We start from the raw sequence: 20,784 nt of genomic DNA, 5'->3' as shown, positions 1-20,784 counted from the left end.
TCTTTACCTACAAGTCGTCGCTGGATGTAGCGTCACAGGAGCGGGGCTACAAAATAGATTCTAGATGGTATCGCTGCCCTTCCAGAATTCATTCCATGTTCCCATCTGTCTCTGAAGAATGCTGGAGATGCGCAAACAATAGAGGCTCATACATCCACATGTGGTGGTCTTGTCTTCTCATACATTTTTTTTTTGGGTAGATGTGTTTTCCCTTCTGGATAAAGTGTCATCCACTAAGTTTGAGCCGACGCCGGAACTGGCTCTTCTATCCTTAAGCAATATCTCGATTGCCAACTTCAAGAGAAGCCTGTTAATGCATTTTTTGACGGGGGCAAGGAGATTAATCCCAAGGTATTAGAGGCAGACCAAAGTGTCCTCACAGACTGAACTGGTGGCCGAGATTAACCAGATCTAAAGGATGGAGGAGCTGGTCGGCCAGGCGTCGAACTCGAAAACATGCGCTGTCTTTTTAGTAACTTCTTAGGAGGTGATCATTTTCTGTAGGTCGCCATGTGCATAACTATTGGGCCGTTCACAGTATTTTTGGCAGTGCTTTTGTTGCTTCAGCTAGGGTTTGTATTTTAGGCCCACCCCTTATTGAGCCACATGAGTGAATAATGTAAAGTATGATGCACAACTAGATTTGTGCTTCAGTTTTTTGACACAAACTATCCCTACACTGAATGCTGGTAGCAGCGGTTTTACTAAAGAAAGGACAGTATGTAGTCTTCAGAAGAACTCTTGTTTTAATGGTGCAGCAGCAGTATAGAATTACTGCTATACCAATTTAATACTACCTATATGCCGGCTCTAAAGTCAGCTCTCCGCCCTACAACAACTCTTCCTAAACTGATTCCAGAGAACAGTGAGCCTAGCATCATGTCACCAGGTCTTAAATAGAACCCGATGAAGTGATGAGGTCCGCCAATCACAGTAATTGCAGTGGCCAACATGTTTGGCTGTCTAAAAGCCGCAAAAAATGCGGGGCGGGAACTCAAGTGATCAAGTATCGAGCAGTTGCGAGCATGTTCACTCATCACCAGTCGTCACTAACAGGAGCCCATACATTTTGCTGGATTCAACATTATATACCTGGAAGGAGCCCATACATTCAGATTTCCTCATTCATATATACCTGGAATTAGCCTATACATTCTAATAGCATCAAAATATATACCTGGAAGAAGCCCATAGATTCTGCTGCCCTTACTAATATAAACCTGAAATGAGCCCATAGTTTCTGAAATCAGTAATATACACCTAGAAAGAGCCCATATATCTGAAATCCTCATTAATATACAACTGGAAGGACCCAGTACAGTCTAGTTTTTCCAGTAGTGAGTTTGTTACAATGTATATGCTGCAGTCAGGACCTGAAAGGAGCCCGTACATCTAAAATTCTCAGTAATATAAACCTGAAAGAAGTCCGTACATTCTAATGTCTTTAGTATTGAGTCTGTTACAATGTATAGTCTGCAGTAAGGACCTGGAAGGAGCCCATACATCTGAAATCCTTAGTAAGGCCTCTGCCACACTCACGTGTAAAAAACGTACGTTTGGTGTAGTCCGTTTTTTGTGTCCGTGTTCCGTATTTGCAGTCCGTTTTTCCCCTCCGTGTGGTGTCCGTATGCATATCGTGTGTCATACGTGTGTACGTGTGTGCGTTTTCCTGTGCGTGAAATACGTCAGTGTGTGTTCCGTGTGCAGTCCGTTTTTTGTGCGTGTTTCACATGTTTCACACATTGAGATAATGGTGATTACTTGGAATTAAATGACACATAGGTGTATGTGATTAGGACATAAATATAAGTTAACTATAAACTGTTTCCTGCTTGTATTATGCCTTGGAGCACCTATGTGTTGAGACAAAATAGTGGCAATGCCATTATCCACGGAGGCCTTAGTGTTTTTATGTTGGATTATATCTCGTCGTTTTGGCGTTAGACGGCACATGTTGCATTATGATAATGTAAGAAGAACCAGATTGTGGGTGCATCCACTAATGATGATGCGGCCTATGCATGGTCATTTCCATACTTTATTTTTTGAGTTACGGAATTTCCCAGATAAGTTTTTTTCATACTGCCGGTTGTCAGTTGAGAGTTTTGATTACTTACTAAATATTTTACGACCTCATTTGCAACATCAGGACACTTGGATGCGGCTTTCCATTTCCCCAGAGGAGAGATTTATGGTGACTCTGAGGTAATATATTTGTTATTTTTGTAATTTGGGTAAATGTGTTATTTTTCACAGTGAAATGTGTAATTGATCTTTATTGATGTAATCTCATTTTTGATTCAATGTTTGTGTTTTCTTATGATTGTTTTAATTTATAAAAACATAGTGTTAATTGTAAATCATTGTTTGTCTTGTTTTCATAGATTCTTGGCGACTGGTCAATCTTTTAGTGCTTTACATTTTGATTTTTTGTTGGGGCGATCAACCATTGCCGTTATAGTACGTCACACATGCGACATGATATGGCAACATTTAAAAGAACAAATGATGCCTCAGCCAAACAGAGAAGATTGGTTGAAAATCTCTAAGGGCTTCAAGGACTCTGTTGACTTTCCTAACTGCATAGGAGCTTTGGATGGCAAGCATTTCAGAGTTAAAAAGCCACCAAACTCTGGGTCACGTTATTTCAATTTTCATAAGTTTTTTTCCGTTGTTATTTTGGCATTGGTTGACACAGAATACCGATTTATTTATGCAGACATTGGGGCCTATGGTAGTGCCTCAGATGCCCGTATTTTCCGTTCATCAAGATTAGCCCAACGCCTGCAAGAAAATTCATTATTGATCCCCCCTCCAGTTGCCCTACCTGGTACATCTGGACCGTTGGCACCATATGTGATGGTAGCAGATGCAGGATTTGCATTATCCAAACATGTTATGCGACCATATCCAAGGAGATCCATTGATGACAGGAAACAGTACTTTAATAATCGGCTAACTAAAGCAAGACGTTATGTGGAGTGTGCATTTGGTATTTTAGCTAACAAATGGCGCATTTATCAGACAACGATTCAGTTGCAGCCAACCTTTGTCACATCTGTACTCAAGGCTACCATAGTGCTTCACAATTACTGTCGGATACATGAAGGAGGAACTTATGTGGATGATGAATTTCAGATAAACCATGTTGTTAATCCCACAGGTGAACCTATGTCTCATAATTCCGTGACATCTGGTTTACAAATTAGAAATTTATTTACTGATTACTTTAATTGTTTTGATGAGAATAATAATAGTGATGATTGTTAAGATTGTGATGGTTTTGTGTAGATAAAAATATAAATTTTTTTTATTATAGGAACTTGGTTAAATTTTCTCAACATCTAAGAGCTTAAATCAAACTAGTATTAAAGGGCAAATGCGTTAATCATAAACTGACATTTCTGTTAGCAACATGGTTTTCTGAATGTTGTATGTATGTGTATGTACATTTCTGTGTTACTATCATGTTTTAGGAAACTTATTTTAAACTTACAACATTAATAATGTTAATCGTCTATTGAAAAAATGCAATATTATTAATAAATATCAATAATAAACATGTTTCTTTTCTTCAAAAACAGAATGTTTTATTAAGAATAAGCATATTAATCCATAAAGTAAGGATGTTATTTTTTCACATCCACATTAAAAATGTACATATTGTTCATCTTGTGTTAAATTTTTCTAAATGTAAATTTTGATGGTATTCTTCATAACATACAAAATATACTTTACATACAAGAGTAATTGTAAAGAAAATGTGTGCATTGCTTACAATGTTGAAAAATGTCGGCCAATAAAGTTGCTATCATGTTGGACATTGTCATAGACCAAAAAATTGTAAACTGTGTTTTCAGAATATTAGAAATAATCTAACCATCAAATTGGTTGGGTAAAAATGTGTTAATAAATTTCCAAAAATAAAGGCCATAAAACATATATGTGATCCGTCACTAAGTATAATCACACATGTTTTGAAAATCTTTTCAACTTTGAGTTAGCACATTTTTGGAAATCCCTCTTTTTTAACATTTTGACACATTCATCAGATTTGTTGTTTGATTGTTAAGATTAACAAAAATGTGCATCACAAGTCAACAAGATCTTCTAGTGAAGTAACCTGAGTGTTGCTGAGTATGTTGTTTTGTGTGGCCTCAGAAATGGTATTTTCAGGAATGGAAACAGTTGTTTGCTGAACAACATTCCTATTACTAGCTACAGTAGTGTGTGGAACAGTCTGTTGCATGCTGGTTTGTCCCAACACATTGCCTGTGGTTGAGTACACCTGTGGATCTACATGGGTAATTGGGTATTGTGTGTGTGTATGTTGTTGACCTTGAGGATAGTTGACTGATGTTTGTAAGTGTGGTGTAGGTAACATAGTTGAGATTGGATAATGAGGCATCATGAATGATTGTGGGTATGTTGAACCTGGAAACAAATTAGGTAAACCACCAATATTTGTGGGTTGAGTAAAGTAACTAGTAGTTTGAGTTGGTTGTAAATTCATATAGTTCATGGGTTGCTGAGAGGTAGCACTTTGTACTGTGCTTAAGGCACCAGTATTGGTTGCAACATACCCTTGTCTAATTGGTGTTGGGAATAACGTACTTGAAGCAATTGAAGGTTGTCCAGATTGTTGTAATAGTGGATTATTGACTATTACAGTTGCCATTGTTGTTTGTGTTGAAATTGTATTTTGATTGTCTGTTGTGTTTGGGACTGTATGTTGTTGCATAATGGTACGCCAATTTTCTATGGCCTCATACACTCTCACTGGTTCCTGTTCTGCCTGACTAGCTGACAGTAGGGTCAGCATAGCAGCTCTTACACGTTCCTGCCTATCTGAAGGAATTTTGGTTAAGCTAGTTGATAAAGAGCGACAAAAACGCTCGGCATCTGTTTCTGGAATTAAAGTGTTCATTATGTGAATAATGCGTGTGTCAATTATTTCCGGTAAGGATCTCATTTCCTCAGGTCTGCGGATTCTTCTTGCACGTAGAGGTTGTGGTGCAAAACGTGGAAGTACATTTGTTTGTGTTGCTTGTGTAGCTGGTGTGGTTGTTTGTTGCGTTGAAGAGCCTTGGGTGTTGGTTTGTGCACTCTCTGTCCCACCCTCATGTGATTCAGTTGCTGCATCTTGTTGAGTCTCAGGAATTTCAATGTCTTCTCTGCCAGGTTCTTGTTCTGATGCTGAGGTGGCTGTAGCAGAGGGACCTGCTGTTGGTTCATCATCTGATTCGTCAAGATTATCCTCCGTTCTATAAGAAATGAAAAAACATATTACAATCTTAACATTTATCTTTGTCCAATTATCTTCATGGTTTTTTTTTTTTTCAGAAAAAAAAAACTTACTGTGTAACTTCTAAGATGGGTGCTAGGAAGCTTATTTGTTCATAGTAGACATATCTGCGTTTGCGGCCTTGGCTGGATGAGGATGGCATAGGGTTGTACTCCCTTCGGTACTGATCACGGGCTGAACGCCAACGCCTTTTTACCAAGTCAACTGTGGAAAATTTACAAATATGTCACTTGCAACATTCACCATAATTCTGCACACATTAATTTAAATAATGTTTGCGAAATTTAATATACAATTTTACACAATTATGTTGGTCAAATACTTAGGATGAAATATATTTTATTTAGATATTCATCATTCAAAAACATGTTTAGACATTCACACATAACCAAATAATATTTCTGAATAATTATATTTTAAGTAATTGTCATCTATATTTAAATTATAATTTGGTGTTTTTGCAATGACATTTGGCTATAAATTACTCGAAATATTATTTGATACATGTAGGTAATGATATTGACATGTCATTTTAAACAATTTTATTTTAAAAAAAAAAAAAAACCAACATTTTCAAGTGTGATACTAAATTTAGACTAATACAACAGGGAATTTAAAAAACATGACAGTTTAATCAGTTAATTAAGTAAATTCATGAAGAATTCCAAGTCAGATTACAAATTTAAGTATACTTCGATTTTTGACACTGATGAAAGTTTGGTGATACTATGAAAAAAGTGTACAGGAACTCAATATATTGAGTAGTACATAGACCAATTCTTCTCATAGGATTTTACACTAAAAGACAACATTACTATGCCAAAACAATCACAGTTTGAAAGTATGAACAAATCCAAATATAGATATTAAATAAATACCTATAAAAAAATACAACAACTTACCATATTTAGCACGCTTTGCAGGAGAACATCTAGACCATGCATTATTGGGGTACACTTCCTCAGCTACTTGATTCCAATGGCGATCAACAGTCAGTCGGTCATGGTAACCATCTACACGTGTATCCCATAATGGTGGGTGAGTCTCGACAGCTGTTATAAGTTTCTCCGTGTCCACCCGTGGTGCCATTATTATATTTCGAAGACGAAAGTTTGCTCAAAATAGATCTTGCAATACACAGAACTACAACTTCTTGCTTGCTCACTCCTTCTGCAAATGCACAGTTAGTTTTGTGCAAAAAAATATGTTAGCTACGCCACCTGAAAGTATTTCAGAGTGTAACAAACTTTCTAATTAAAACACGGACACGGACCACACGGATAGCATACGGAGGCCATCCGTATCACGTACGTGTAAACACGGACCCATAGGATTTAATGGATCCGTGAGGACGTGATGCCGGTGGAAAACGGACATGTCAGCGCTTTTTCGACACGCACAAACGTACGCACGGAACGGACACACGCTCCGTGCGCAAACACTGACGTGAGGCTTTTTAGATTAAAAATAGTATGTCAACATCAGCACGTGTCTCCGGTACGTGCAAAAAATGCCAAAAACGTACCGGAGGCACGGATGTGTGGCGCAGGCCTAATATAGACCTGGAAGGAGCCCATACATTCTAGTGTGTTCAGTGCAGAGTCTGTTACAATGTACCATACTATAAAGAAAAAGACATGGATCGCACATCCCAAAAATACAATGATCTAAAAGCCGCTAGGCAAAAAATTTAATAGAACATGAGGTTCTTTTGTTACCATTCTGATCAGATTGTATTAAGCCCACTGCCACGTCACGGCAAACCTCTTGAGTGGGTCCCTAACCTGACCTTTTTGTGTGGCACCGTGCACCGACCACCGCCGCAGCGACAAAGCGCCAGCAGGACGGGCGACCTGGTGCCTCACAGCACCCATGCTGCAAGGCAAAGCCCCCAAGGTTCCAGGTCGCGCCGCCCCACCGACACCACACCACCACAACAGCAGCCACCACACAGCACCAACACACTGTGAGGGGAGCTGTGCACTCACCTCCCACCGACTCCCATATGTGAACTGGGAGCAAAAAGAAGGCTGACCCCTCTTGCAGTCTCCTGATGATTAAAATCACCTGTGCCAAATGGGGGAGAGTGCAGATCCAAGCAAAAAAAGAGAGGGGGATAGACTGATATAAATACCATACTATAAAGAAAAAGACATGGATCGCACATCCCAAAAATACAATGATCTAAAAGCCGCTAGGCAAAAAATTTTTTTGCTCCCAGTTCACATATGGGAGCCAGTGGGAGGTGAGTGCACAGCTCCTCTCACTGTGTGCTGGTGCTGTGTGGTGGCTGCTGTTGTGGTGGTGTGGTGTCAGTGGGGCGGCGCGGCCTGGAGCCTTGGGGGCTTTGCCTTGCAGCATGGGTGCTGTGAGGCACCAGGTCGCCCGCCCTGCTGGCGCTTTGTCGCTGCGGCGGTGGTCAGTGCACGGTGCCGCACAAAAAGGTCAGGTTAGGGACCCACTCAAGAGGTTTGCCGTGACGTGGCAGTGGGCTTAATACAATCTGATCAGAATGGTAACAAAAGAACCTCATGTTCTATTTAATTTTTCGCCTAGCGGCTTTAGATCATTGTATTTTTGGGATGTGCGATCCATGTCTTTTTCTTCATAGTATGGTATCTGTTACAATGTACGTGCTGCAGTCAGGACCTGGAAGCAGCCCGTATATCTGAAATCCTCAGTAATATACACCTGTAAGACTTGTATTAGCGCCGGCTTAAGCCGCATGGCATCACATTTCATCTGGATCCGGCGAATATTCTGTGTCCGGCTGCCGGAAAGGACACACAAGGGAACATTTTTTGTCACCGGCAAGGCGCCGTGCGGCGTGTTGTAAAATGAAAGCCTATGGGCTCCGGATCCGTCGTAATGTGGCAAAAAACGCATTACAGCGACAGATAAGATTTTTAGAACTAAGCATGCTCAGATGTGTAAATTCCTTTCTGGTTAGAAAATCTCTCTCTCTGTCTGTCGGTTTCTCTCTTTCGATGTTGGTTTCTAACTCTTTGTCGGTCGGTCTCTCCCTCTCACCCCCTGTCTCATACTCACCGATCACCAGCGCGGCGTCGCGCTGCACAGCTGTCACACTGCTCCTATTTCATCTCATATTCACTGCTTCCCCCGCCCACCGGTGGCTATGATTGGTTGCAGTCAGACACGCCCCCACACTGAGTGACAGCTGTCTCACTGCAACCTATCACAGCCGCCGGTGGGTGGGTCTATATCTTGCAGTAAAATAAATAATTAAAAAAAACGGTCCCCCCCAATTTTGATACCAGCCAAGGTAAAGCCACTCGGCTGGGGGCTGGTATTCTCAGGATGGGAAGCCCCCCCCAGCCTAAAAATATCAGCCACCAGCCGCCCGGAAATGCTGCATCCATTACATGCGACAGTCCCAGGACTCTACCCGGCTCAGCCTGATTGCCCTGATGCGGTGGCAATCGGGTTAATAAGGAGTTAATGGCAGCCCATAGCTGCCACTAAGTCCTAGCTTAGTAATGGCAGGTGTCTATGAGACACCCCCCATCACTAAACTGTAGTGAAAGTAAATAAACACAAACACCAAAAAAGTCTTTATCTGAAATAAAAGACAAAAAAACCCACTCTCTTTCACCACTTTATTAATCCACAAATACCCCTCCAGGTTAGATGTAATCCACACGAGGTCCCACGTCGCTTTCAGCTCTCCTACATCGGAAGCTGACAGGAGTGACTGTAGAACACCGCCACTCGCTGTGAGCTCCACGAAGCAACTTGAGTGAGTCATGCTGTCAGCTTTGACGTCACTCAGGTTACCCATGGCCACAGCTGGATTCTCGGTACAAACTGCTACAACGGATCAGTTTTTTTACCAGATCCGTTGCATCAGTTTTACCATAATCTGCGACGGATCCATTGCATCAGGCACAATCCGGATGTGTGAAAGAACCCTAAGGAACCTGTACATTCTAATGTCTTCAAAAGTGAGTCTGTTACAATGTACGGTCTGCAGTGAAGGCATAGAGCCTGTACATCTGAAATCCTCAGTAATATTCACCTGGAAGAAGCCTGTACATTCTAGTGTCTTCAATACTGAGTTTGTTACAATGTATGAGCTGCTGTCAGGACCTGGAAGGAGCCCATATACAGTGCCTTGCGAAAGTATTTGGCCCCCTTGAATTTTTCAACCTTTCCCACATTTCAGGCTTCAAACATAAAGATAAAAATTTTAATGTTATGGTAAAGAATCAACAACAAGTGGTACACAATTGTGAAGTTGAACAAAATGTATTGCTTATTTTACACTTTTTAAAAAAATAAATAACTGAAAAGTGGTGCGTGCAATATTATTCGGCCCCTTTACTTTCAGTGCAGCAAACTTACTCCAGAAGTTCATTGAGGATCTCTGAATGATCCAATGCTTTCCTAAATGACTGATGATGATAAATATAAGCCACCTGTGTGTAATCAAGTCTCCGTATAAATGCACCTGCTCTGTGATAGTCTCAGTGTTCTGTTTAAAGCGCAGATAGCATCATGAAAATCAAGGAACACAACAGGCAGGTCCGTGATACTGTTGTGGAGAAGTTTAAAACTGGATTTGGTTACAAAAAGATTTCCACAACTTTAAACATCCCAATGAGCACTGTGCAAGCGATCATATTGAAATGGAAGAAGTATAATACCACTGCAAATCTACCAAGACCTGGCCGTCCATCCAAACTGTCATCTGAAACAAGGAAAAGACTGATCAGAGATGCAGCCAAGAGGCCCATGATCACTCTGGATGAACTGCAGAGATCTACAGCTGAGGTGTGAGAGTCTGTCCATAGGACAACAATCAGTCGTACACTGCACAAATCTGGCCTTTATGGAAGAGTGGCAAGAAGAAAACCATTTCTCAAAGATATCCATAAAAAGTGGCGTTTAAAGTTTGCCACAAGCCACCTGGGAGACACACCAAACGTGGAAGAAGGTGCTCTGGTCAGATGAAACCAAAATTTAACTATTTGGATACAATGCCAAACGATATGTTTGGTGTAAAAGCAACACATCTCATCACCATGAACACACCATCCCCACTGACAAAAACATGGTGGAGGCAGCATCATGGTTTGGGCCTGCTTTTCTTCAGCAGGGACAGGGAAGATGGTTAAAATTGATGGGAAAATGGATGGAGCCAAATACAGGACCATTCTTGAAGAAAACCTGTTGGAGTCTGTAAAAGACCTGAGACTGGGACGGAGATTTGTCTTCCAATAAGATAATGATATCAAACATAAAGCAAAATCTACAATGGAATGGTTCACAAAAAAACATATCCAGGTGTTAGAATGGCCCAGTCAAAGTCCAGACCCGAATCCAATCGAGAATCTGTGGAAAGAGCTGAAAACTGCTGTTCACAAACACTCTCCATCCAACTTCACTCAGCTCGAGCTGTTTGCAAACGAAGAATGGGCAAGAATTTCAGTCTCTCGATGTGCAAAACTTATAGAGATACCCCAAGCGACTTGCAACTGTAATCGCAGCAAAAGGTGGCGCTACAAAGTATTAACTTAAAGGGGTAAAGCGAATAATATTGCACGCCCCAATTTTCAGTTCTTTATTTTTTTAAAAAGTTTAAAATAAGCAATAAATTTTGTTCAACTTCACTATTGTGTCCCACTTGTTGACTCTTCACCAAAACATTAAAATTTGTATCTTTATGTTTGAAGCCTGAAATATGGGAAAAGGTTGAAAAATTCAAGGGAACCAAATACTTTCGCAAGGCACTGTAGGAGTATTATAATTATTCTGCTATTTTTAAGGGCATCGTGTCGGGATGTGCTTCAGAAGACCAGAGAAGAGGTAAATCTGCAGAGGTGAGCTGTGAATGTGAAAAGTTATCATGGAGTCAGGACAAGATGAAGAATTGACAGAAACTATTCCAGTCAGAGACAATATCATCTATAAGGTACCTTAATGTAATGTTTATTTGTGATACTGACTATGTCTCATCATTAGGCCATGGTCCCACATGCGCATTGCTTCTGATATGAGGGCAATGGGACCCCAGCTGATCAGCTGTTCTAGGTGCAGGTGGCCGGAAATGCTTATTTCTGGATCTGCTCCGTGCTCTGATAGTGTCCACGGCCAGGTACTGCACACCCGCATCATTGATTTTAATAGGAGGCTGCTGCCACTATAGAAGACAGAGCAAATCTGGAACTGAGCACTTCTGGCCACCTGTCACTGCTGCAACGACACCTAGAACAGGCGATTGGCGGGGGTGCCAGGTGTCAGACCTCAGCCAATCAGACATTGGTGACCTATCTTAAGGAAAGGCCATCAATGTTAAGGCCCTGTCACACACAGAGATAAATCTGCAGCAAATCTGTGGTTGCAGTGAAATTGTGGACAATCAGTGCCAGGTTTGTGGCTGTGTAGAAATGGAACAATATGTCCATGATTTCACTGCAACCACAGATCTGCCAAAGATTTATCTCTGTGTGTGACGGGGCCTTTAAAGTAGTGGACAACCTCTTTAATAAAGTCTTGTGCTGTCTGACAATTTAAAGGTTACTATGTTTTTATTTATATTGTTAGGAGCATTAACCCCTTAAGGACGAAGCCAGTTTTGTCCTTAATGCCCAGGCCATTTTTTGCAATTCTGACCAGTGTCCCTTTATGAGGTTATAACTCTGGAACGCTTCAATGGATCCTGGTGATTCTGACATTGTTTTTTCGTGACATATTGTACTTCATGACAGTTATAAATTTAGAACGATATTTTTTGCTTTTATTTGTAAAAAAATCGGAAATTTGATGAAAATTTTTAAAATTTTGCAATATTCAAACTTTTAATTTTTATGCCCATAAACCAGAGAGTTATGTCACACAAAATAGTTAATATATAACATTTCCCACTTGTCTACATTACATCAGCGCAATTTCTGAAACAAAATTTTTTGTGGTTAGGAAGTTAGAAGGGTTCAAAGTTCATCAGCAATTTCACATTTTTTCAACAAAATTCACAAAACCATTTTTTTTAGCGACCACATCACATTTGAAGTGACTTTGAGAGGCCTAGGTGACAAAAAATACCCTAAAGTGACACCATTCTAAAAACTGCACCCCTCAAGGTACTCAAAACCACATCCAAGAAGTTTATTAACCCTTCAGGTGCTACACAGGAACTAAAGCAATGTGGAATGAAAAAAAGCAAAAAATAAAATGTTACCTAAAATGTTGCTCTACCCCAAATTTATTCACTTTTAGAAGAAATAACACAACAAAATGGACCCCAAAACTTGTTACCCACTTTCTTATGAACGCGTTAATACCCCACATGTGGTCAGAAACCTCTGTTTGGACAAATGGGAGGGCTTGGAACGAAAGTAGCAATATTTGAATTTTGGAAAGCAAATTTGGTTGAAATAGATTGCGAGCACCATGTTGCATTTAGATGTCCGCTAAGGTACCTAAACAGCAGAAACCCCTCACAAGTGATACCATTTTGGATACTAGACCCCTTAAGGCTCCTATCTAGGGGTATAGTGAGCATTTTGGACCCACAGGTACTTCACAGATTTTGATAACGTTACATTGTCATATTGAAACGTTTCATTTTTTTCACAAAAATGTTGATTTAGCATCAAATTTCTCACTTTTTCAAGAGGCAACAACAAAACATGGATCCCACAGGTTGTTATCCAATTTCTTGTGAGAGCAGGGATACCCCACATGTGGCCAAAAACCTCTGTTTGGATAAATGGGAGGGCTTGGAATGGAAGGAGCACCATTTGAATTTTGGAAAAGTTGAAATAAATTGCGCACACCATGTCACATTAGCAGGGCCCCTTGGGTGCCTATACAGCAGAAACCCCCACAAGTGACCCCATTTTGGAAACTGGACCCCTCAATGATTTTATTCAGGAGTATAGTAAGCATTTTGATTCCACAGGTACTTCACAAAAATGTTGCTGTAGCAACAAATTTCTCACTGTTAGGCTATGTGGCCATGATCCAGCGACACGTCGTCTAGTACACAGTGGCAGCCTTCCTGCAGAGATGTGAGTGTTGTCCACGGGAGAACGCAGCTGCCCATGCTCACGATTTGGGTTCAGGCTGCTGTGCACTTTAGTTCTATTCTACGTGCAGAGAACACTCTCGTCTCCGCAGCATAAATTGACATGCTGAGACTCGGGAAGCTGCACCACAGGTGAATGTATGCTGCGGAGAAAAGAAGCACATTGGGCATGGGATTTCTAAAAATCCTTCCACTGTGCTTCTACTGCACAATGCAGCGTTATGGACGCAGGAAAAACACTCTGCACCCAAAACGCTGCAAACCCTGATTGTGGGCACACAGCCTAAAATGCTACAATGGATGAATGGATAGATGACAAACATATATAACATCCCACCCCCCTGCATATTCTAAGCTGGCGCCCTTCAGTGACTTTCATGTGGCACTAAAGAGTGCCTAGCCTTGTATTTAGCCCAAAAAGAAAAAAAAATAATTAAAATAAATGACGTGGGGTCCCCTCTATTTTTGATAGCCAGCTAGGGTAAAGCAGACAGCTGTAGCCTGCAAACCACAGCTGACAGCTTCACCTTGGCTGGTGATCAATTTGGAAGGCTCCCCAAGCTGTTTTTTTTTTTTAAAATGTTATAATAATTAAAAAACAAACAAACGTGGGGTCCCCCCAAATTAGGCGACCCCGGGGGACCGGAGGGGACCGGGGGAGCAGATTTATCTCCCAGCTGACATGTTTGATCATGCCAGATGGGAGATAAATCATTGTTTACCGGCGCTGTGATTTACTATTACATGATCATCGGTATACGGTGTATACCGGTGATCATGTGAGCGGGGACCGGAAAAACCTGCCCGAATCATGATCTCCAGGGTCTCAGCTACCCCCGGTAGCTGAAACCCCGGAGATTTTCTGACGCTGGGGGGCGCTATTTACCTTTTTCTGACCGCCGTTTATAGACGGCGGATCAGAATAAGAACCTGATTCTGCCGCCGTTTATCTCCGTAAGGCGGTCGTAATGGGGTTAAAGAGGTTGTTCAAGTTTGTGATGAGTTTGCACTCATTCTGTGTCACTCTGTGACTGCAGACTTCTGAATTCTCATAGTGTGCACACTGCACGCTGTCCGGAATCTCTGGTGCTGGCGATGAAAGTGGGAGGATGTGAAGCTGCAAGTATGCGTTTTACATACATGTGGTCAAGTGCTCAACAGACATGCATGGCCTGGCTCAATGAAAATGAATTGACTGAGGCCGGACACGTCAAATTAGAATGTGGCCAGAAATATACAGATCGCATACTTGTGCTCACATGATTGTCACTCTCGTCACTGGCATGGGAGAATCCTAAAAGTGTGCAGAGCATGCGTTGTAAGAATTCAGAAGCCTGCAGTCACCTAGAGTTAAGGCCGCTTTACACGCTGCGATCTCGCTAGCGAGATCGCTAACATGCGTACCCGCCCCCATCATTTGTGTGTCACGGGCAAATTGCTGCCCGTGGCGCACAAAATCGCGCGGCCCCGTCACACTACTTACCTGCCTAGCGACGTCGCTGTGACCGGCAAACCGCCTCCTTTCTAAGGGGGCGGTTCATGCGGCGTCACAGCGACATCACTAAGCGGCCGCCCAATAGAAGCAGATGGGCAGAGATAAGCGGGATGTAACATCCTGCCCACCTCCTTCCTTCCTCATTGCCGGCGGCCGCAGGTAAGGTGATGTTCCTCGTTCCTGCGGTGTCACACATAGCGATGTGTGCTGCCGCAGGAACGATGAACAACATCGTACCTGCAGCAGCAAAGATAATTGGGAATAGGGGGGCATGTCACCGATTAGCGATTTAGAACGTTTTTGCGACGATTCAAAAATGCTCATAGGTGTCACACGCAACGACATCGCTAACGCGGCCGGATATGCGTCACAAATTCAGTGACCCCAATGACATCGCTTTAGCCATGTCGTAGCGTGTAATGCGGCCATTAGAGTCACTGCAGACTTTCATCTCAAACCTGGACAAGCCCTTTAATTATAAAATTAAGCAGTTATAGTTCTAACAGGGTGTAATATACTCCCTGTCAGGAAGAAAATCCAGTTGTCACATGTAAGTATGAAAATCACATATGCAGGGAGTAGCCATGTGATGACTGCTGGAACCAACTAGCAGAGCTGAATTCTATGTTTCTCATTGAACATTGAGAGAATTATTAAGAGAAGCTCATCGTGACTGTAAGCGTGCAAACACATATGAATGATTGGTCACATGACAACAACCCAAACCGCTTGGTTAGGGAGAGGGGGTGGCGCCAAACTGAATTCTTGCCCAATGTGCCGGAAAGCCTAGATACACCTCTGGTACTGGGTGTCGTTATGGTTAAGAACAGCCATCCTTTAAAGGGGAGGCCTATAGGGGTATGCTTTGCCTTTAAAAGACAGTACCCCTGTTTCAGTACCCATGAACTGGCCAGTGTATTTGGCGCTACTTGTTTTCCTCCCTGTGTAGCTGCACTCTTGATTTAGTTTGCTGGAAAAAGCATGAAAAGGAGAGGAGGAGAAAGAGTGTGTTGTGGGCGGAGGCAGTTAGTTGAGGAGAGTCGCAGAACGTGTATAGGAGAGAAGCGGTCTGGTTGTAAAAGCTTGGAATACTGCGGTGTCGGAACAATTATGGTATCGGTGCGAGAAACTTACCACAGCCGACCCGTGTGTTACCCCAGAGTTCAGTGGTGGGAATATTGAACCGAGTGCAAGAGACCCCCAAGGCCGGCAAAGCCCAATCTAGGAGTCGGAAGGGAGACCAGGTCCACGTCAAAGGAGAAGTTCCTAGCCCCATTTGGAGAAGTGCGCACTAATGCCGACACCAAGACTAAAACCGTAGGAGTTAGACTGATCCCCCCCTCAGCGGTATTATGAGTCGATACTGTACACACACTTTTTAAGGCATAGCGTGCGCCTCAGTAGCCAGAGTGTGGCATACGCGCATCCCTGTTAGTGGAGGCCAGTTAGGTTGTACTGTAGTAATTGTATTGGTTCATTGTTCCGTACTCATAGTCTTGTGTCTGTGATAGGTGGGAATAAATGCGGTCAGCCCCAGCTAGTAGCCGAAGCTTGTAATATCTTATTTTTCTGAGAAATATTCCCCTGACTGCTTTTACCATCTCTGTTTGTCTTGCCGGTAAATAATGTAAACCCTTGTTTTCTGCGGCTTCATCTTGGTTTCGTAATTGTACTCTGCACCGTCGTGGTCCATCAGCCATCGCTACATATCTTTGTCATTGATGGGGTTCCTTTGTAAAGGGTTATATGTGGTTCTATCATTAAGTTGTTAATGAATCTCCGATGTATAGGAAGACCTCTCCATGATGACAATAGAACCTCCTTTTATCTGCTGGTTAAATTATAAGTTTTTTGTTGCTTTTAAAATCTAGTAACACCTTTGATTTTTCAACAGTGAGGTGATGTAATGTAGATCACCCGATCTGATATCTCTCAAAGGATTATTTATATCCTTCTGAACGCGAGAGATATATGTTTCAATAGGGAGGTAAGTACAAGGGAAATTAAAATTACTGGGGAGCCGAAGGTTAAGATTTCGCAGAGAAAATGTGTCAGTAATTGTAGCGCACAGTTCCGGTTCCAGCATGGCGTCCACGCGTGCCCACATTACCAGACCCCGGCAGGGGCGTCCTCCCTCTCACCTGTCCAGCAGCCCTGCAGCCTCTGGTCCCTGGGTGGTATCTTTACGCGGCCCCATTTCCAGACCTCGGCGAGGAAGTCCTTCCTCTCATCTGTCCGGCAGCTCCATTTCCTCCTCTCATGTCCCGGAGTCTGCTACAACCTCTTTCTGCTTCCAGGCCACACGCATGACTTCAGTAAGTGCTCATTGGGTGTGCACGTAGCCACGCTCTCTTTCTTAAACCATTGCTTATGTGCCATGACATCTCAGCCATCTCCAGAGTGCCGCCACGCCAGAGCCTGTACTATAGAGCCTCTGTTCTTCCACATCTGTGCACCCCTGCCCTGGACATTGGGACTATAACCATCCATAAGAGACTATCACCTTGGGTCCCTGGCTGCATTGAGGCCTTCCATTTGGAGCACCTCACAGTCCGTGTATAGGGGTTCACTGCAGGTTGCTCCTTTAACTGAGTCCGGTGCACGGTCTAGTGGGTCCACCCCCAGACGGTCGCCGCCCCTCGTCGGTGACTGCAACAGTTTACATGGACTCCGCCGGGACCAAGCCCACTCACCTGGCAGACATGCAGCAAGAGCTCTCCCACCACTGAGAGTTTCAGGCAAAGCTAGTGGCACAGATGAAGTCAGTTGATTCCCACCTGGCGTCCATGCAAGCCTCCAGATCCTCAGATGCCCCCCAGCTTGTCGAAATGCAGAGGTAACTTTCTTGCCAGAATGAGACTCAGAGACGCACATCCGAATACATGGCGTCTGTGGACTCCCGTCTGTATACACTGCAGAACCCGACTTCCTCTGCTACCCCTGTATCTGTGGGATTGTGTACATGCATTTCCAGATCCCGTCTGGCTTCCCCACCAATGTATGGAGGTGACCCAAGATTGTACCGTGGGTTTCTGAACCAGGGTTCCTTGCACTTTGAGCTGTCACCTCTGCAACGGGTGACTGACCTCTTCAAGATAGCATTTATTATGTCGCATATGACCGATCAGGCCCTGGTATGGATGAATCCGCTCTGGGTGAAGAACGCCCCGATCATCCAAAATCTGTCCACCTTCCTAATCACCTTCCGCAAGGTGTTCGACAAGTCGGGACGCATCTCCTCTACTGCCTCGTCGCTCATGAGAATCCGCCAGGGGAATCCAACTGTGGGACAGTACACAATCGAGTTTCACACCCTGTCCTCTGAACTCAGATGGAACAATGATGCATTGGTAGCTGCCTTCTGGGAAGGATTGTCTGGAAGAATCAAGGACAAACTGGCTGGCCACGGAGTACCTTCCACCTTGGAAGACCTGATTTCTCTGGCAACCCGTATTGATCTACGCTTCCAGGAGCATGCCAGAGAAGTCACCCGTGAGAAGAGAACTTCGCAACTGGCACCCACTTTCCAGAAACCAATGTTGCCTCCTTCCACCTGGCTTCCTACTCCGCAAGAGCCCATGGAAGTAGATCACGTCGCAGAGTCCAGACTGCGTTAGAGGAATTTGCAGGCAGCAGGAGAGCGCTTCTACTGTGAAAGTGCCAAGCACCTGAGTTGGGACTGTCCAGTGAAGCCGGGAAACTACTGAACCTAGGGTCCATCGGAGAGGCCACCTTAGGTCACGCTAAGTCCTCTTCTTTTCTCCATGTTCCCATATCCCTGTCCTGCGGTTCCATCCAGTTTATGGAGCGTGGATTCTGGCTCTGCCAGGAGATATATCCAGCAGTCTGTGGTGGATCAACATCAGATTCCTGTCCAATGCCTTGCCAATCCCATCTCTGTCTCTTTCGTGGATGGAAAACCACTTTCTGAACCCATCCGGTTTTTCACTGAGACCCTTGAGATGTAAGTGGGGTTACTGCACTCCAAGAAGATTACCTTCCACGTGCTTTCTGGGATGGCTCACACCCTGCTGTTGGGAACACCATGGCTTTGGTCGCACAAGCCAGTACTAGACTGGGATTCAGGAGATATACTCCAGTGGGGAACACTCTGCCACGAAAAGTGTCTGATTCTGGTGTGTCCCTCTCACCTGCCAGTCACACCAGCTAGTCTTCCAGGTGTCCCATCTGCCTACTAGGCCTACGCCAATATCTTTGATAAGAAGGAGGCAGAGATGTTGCTGCCACATAGGCCTATGACTGCCCTACTGACATTCTCCCCGGGACGAGTCCTCCTCGTGAACAAATCTATTCCCTGTCGCAGGATAAGTCCAAAGCCATGTCCGAATATATAAAGGAGAATCTAGGCCAAGGCTTCATCCAAAAGTCCTCTTCTCCCGCCGAAGTGGGCTTTTTCTTTGTCAAGAGAAAGGACGGGTCTCTACGGCCTTGCATGACTACCAGGGGCTGAATAAAATGATGGTGAAGAATAAATATCCGCTGACTCTTATTCCTGAGTTGTTTGATCATATTTGAGACTCCAGGATCTTCTCTAAGTTAGATCTCCGGGGAGCATACAACCTGGTCCAGATCCAATCTGGTGACGAATGGAAGATGGCATTCAACACTCATGACAGACACTATGAATATCGAGCGATGCCTTTCGGATCTTAGTAACGCTCCTGTGGTCTTCCAAGAGTTTGTGAATGACATCTTCCAAGACCTTCTTTACTCCTGCATGGTTGTGTACCTAGACGAAATCATCATCATCTTCTCTCCAGATATATCTTCTCACCAAAGACATGTTCATCTGGTCCTGCAGGGGTTAAGAGAGAACCTCCTCTATGCCAAACTCGAGAAATGTCTGTTCGAGCAGACCTCGTTGCCCTTACTTGGCTACATAGTCTCTGATACTGGTCTGAACATGGACTCAGAAAAGGTGTAAGCCATACTGAAGTGGCCTTGTCTGGATGGATTGAAGGCTATCCAGAGGTTCCTGGGATTCGCCAACTACTACGGGCAATTCATCCCACATTTCTCGTTTCTTGTATGTCCCATCTCTTCTCTCACTTGCAAAGTGGAGAACCCGAAAAATCCTTCTTATCTCTAAAACAAGCCTTCGCTTCTGCTCTGGCATTACAGAGACCCGACACCAGTAAGCAGTTAATCCTAGAAGTGGATGCCTCTTCTACTGGTGTCAGTGCGGTCCTTACACAGAAGATGACCAGGGATAAGACTGTAACCTGTGGCTTCTTTTTTAGAGCTTTCTCCCCAGCAGAACGGAACTTTTTAATTAGCAACCGAGAGTTGCTTGCGATCAAGGAGGAGTGGCGATACCTGCTGGAGGGGTTGGTGCTTCCAGTCACCATCTATACCGACCACAAGAACCTGCTTACCTCCAATCGGCCCTGAGGCTGAACGTACGACAGGCCTGATGGTCATTGTTCCTCACCCGTTTCAACATTGTCTTGCATTTCAGCACAGCTAAGAAGAACCTCAAGGCTGATGCACTGTCTTGATCGTTCCTGTCTGTGGACCAGGAGGAGAACCTCAGCACATCATTGATCCTTCCAAGCTGATGGTGGCCCCAGTCGATCTGCACCAGATTCCTCCTGGTAAGACATTTGTTGCAGAGGCAGATAGGGAACATGTCCTCTGGAGAGGGCACGCCTCCAAACTGGTGGGCCATGTGGGTCAAAGGAAGTCTCTGCAGCTGATCTCTCAGCACTACTGGTGGCCTAAACTATGCCAGGATGTCCTAGAGTTCGTCTCATCTTGTTCCTCCTGTGCCCTGAGTAAGACCCCAAAAACGCTTCCTGCAGGTTAACTGCTTCCTTTTCTGGTACCATCTGCTCCATGACAACATATCAGTATAGACTTTATCATAGATCTGCCAAGGTCCTCTGGGTCCACCGTTATGTGGCTCGTGGTAGACAG

General features: G+C 43.6%; 1 protein-coding gene across 1 annotated transcript in view; it reads right to left on the bottom strand.

Annotated features, from left to right (window-relative positions):
- LOC142297193 (uncharacterized) overlaps positions 1 to 17,721 on the bottom strand; it is a 35,667-nt gene extending 17,946 nt beyond the window's left edge. Inside the window, exons 1-3 of the mRNA XM_075341458.1 lie at positions 17,541 to 17,721; positions 5,359 to 5,509; positions 4,273 to 5,264 (exon numbers count right to left, since the gene is read on the bottom strand). Coding sequence (XP_075197573.1) covers positions 4,273 to 5,264; positions 5,359 to 5,509; positions 17,541 to 17,721 — 1,324 coding nt within the window. The remainder of the gene's footprint in view (positions 1 to 4,272; positions 5,265 to 5,358; positions 5,510 to 17,540) is intronic.
- Between the last annotated feature and the right edge of the window lie 3,063 nt (positions 17,722 to 20,784).

Source organism: Anomaloglossus baeobatrachus, chromosome 3 (assembly GCF_048569485.1).
Source record: "Anomaloglossus baeobatrachus isolate aAnoBae1 chromosome 3, aAnoBae1.hap1, whole genome shotgun sequence".
NCBI lineage: Eukaryota > Metazoa > Chordata > Amphibia > Anura > Aromobatidae > Anomaloglossus > Anomaloglossus baeobatrachus.
This window is presented reverse-complemented; position numbering and strand designations above follow the sequence as displayed.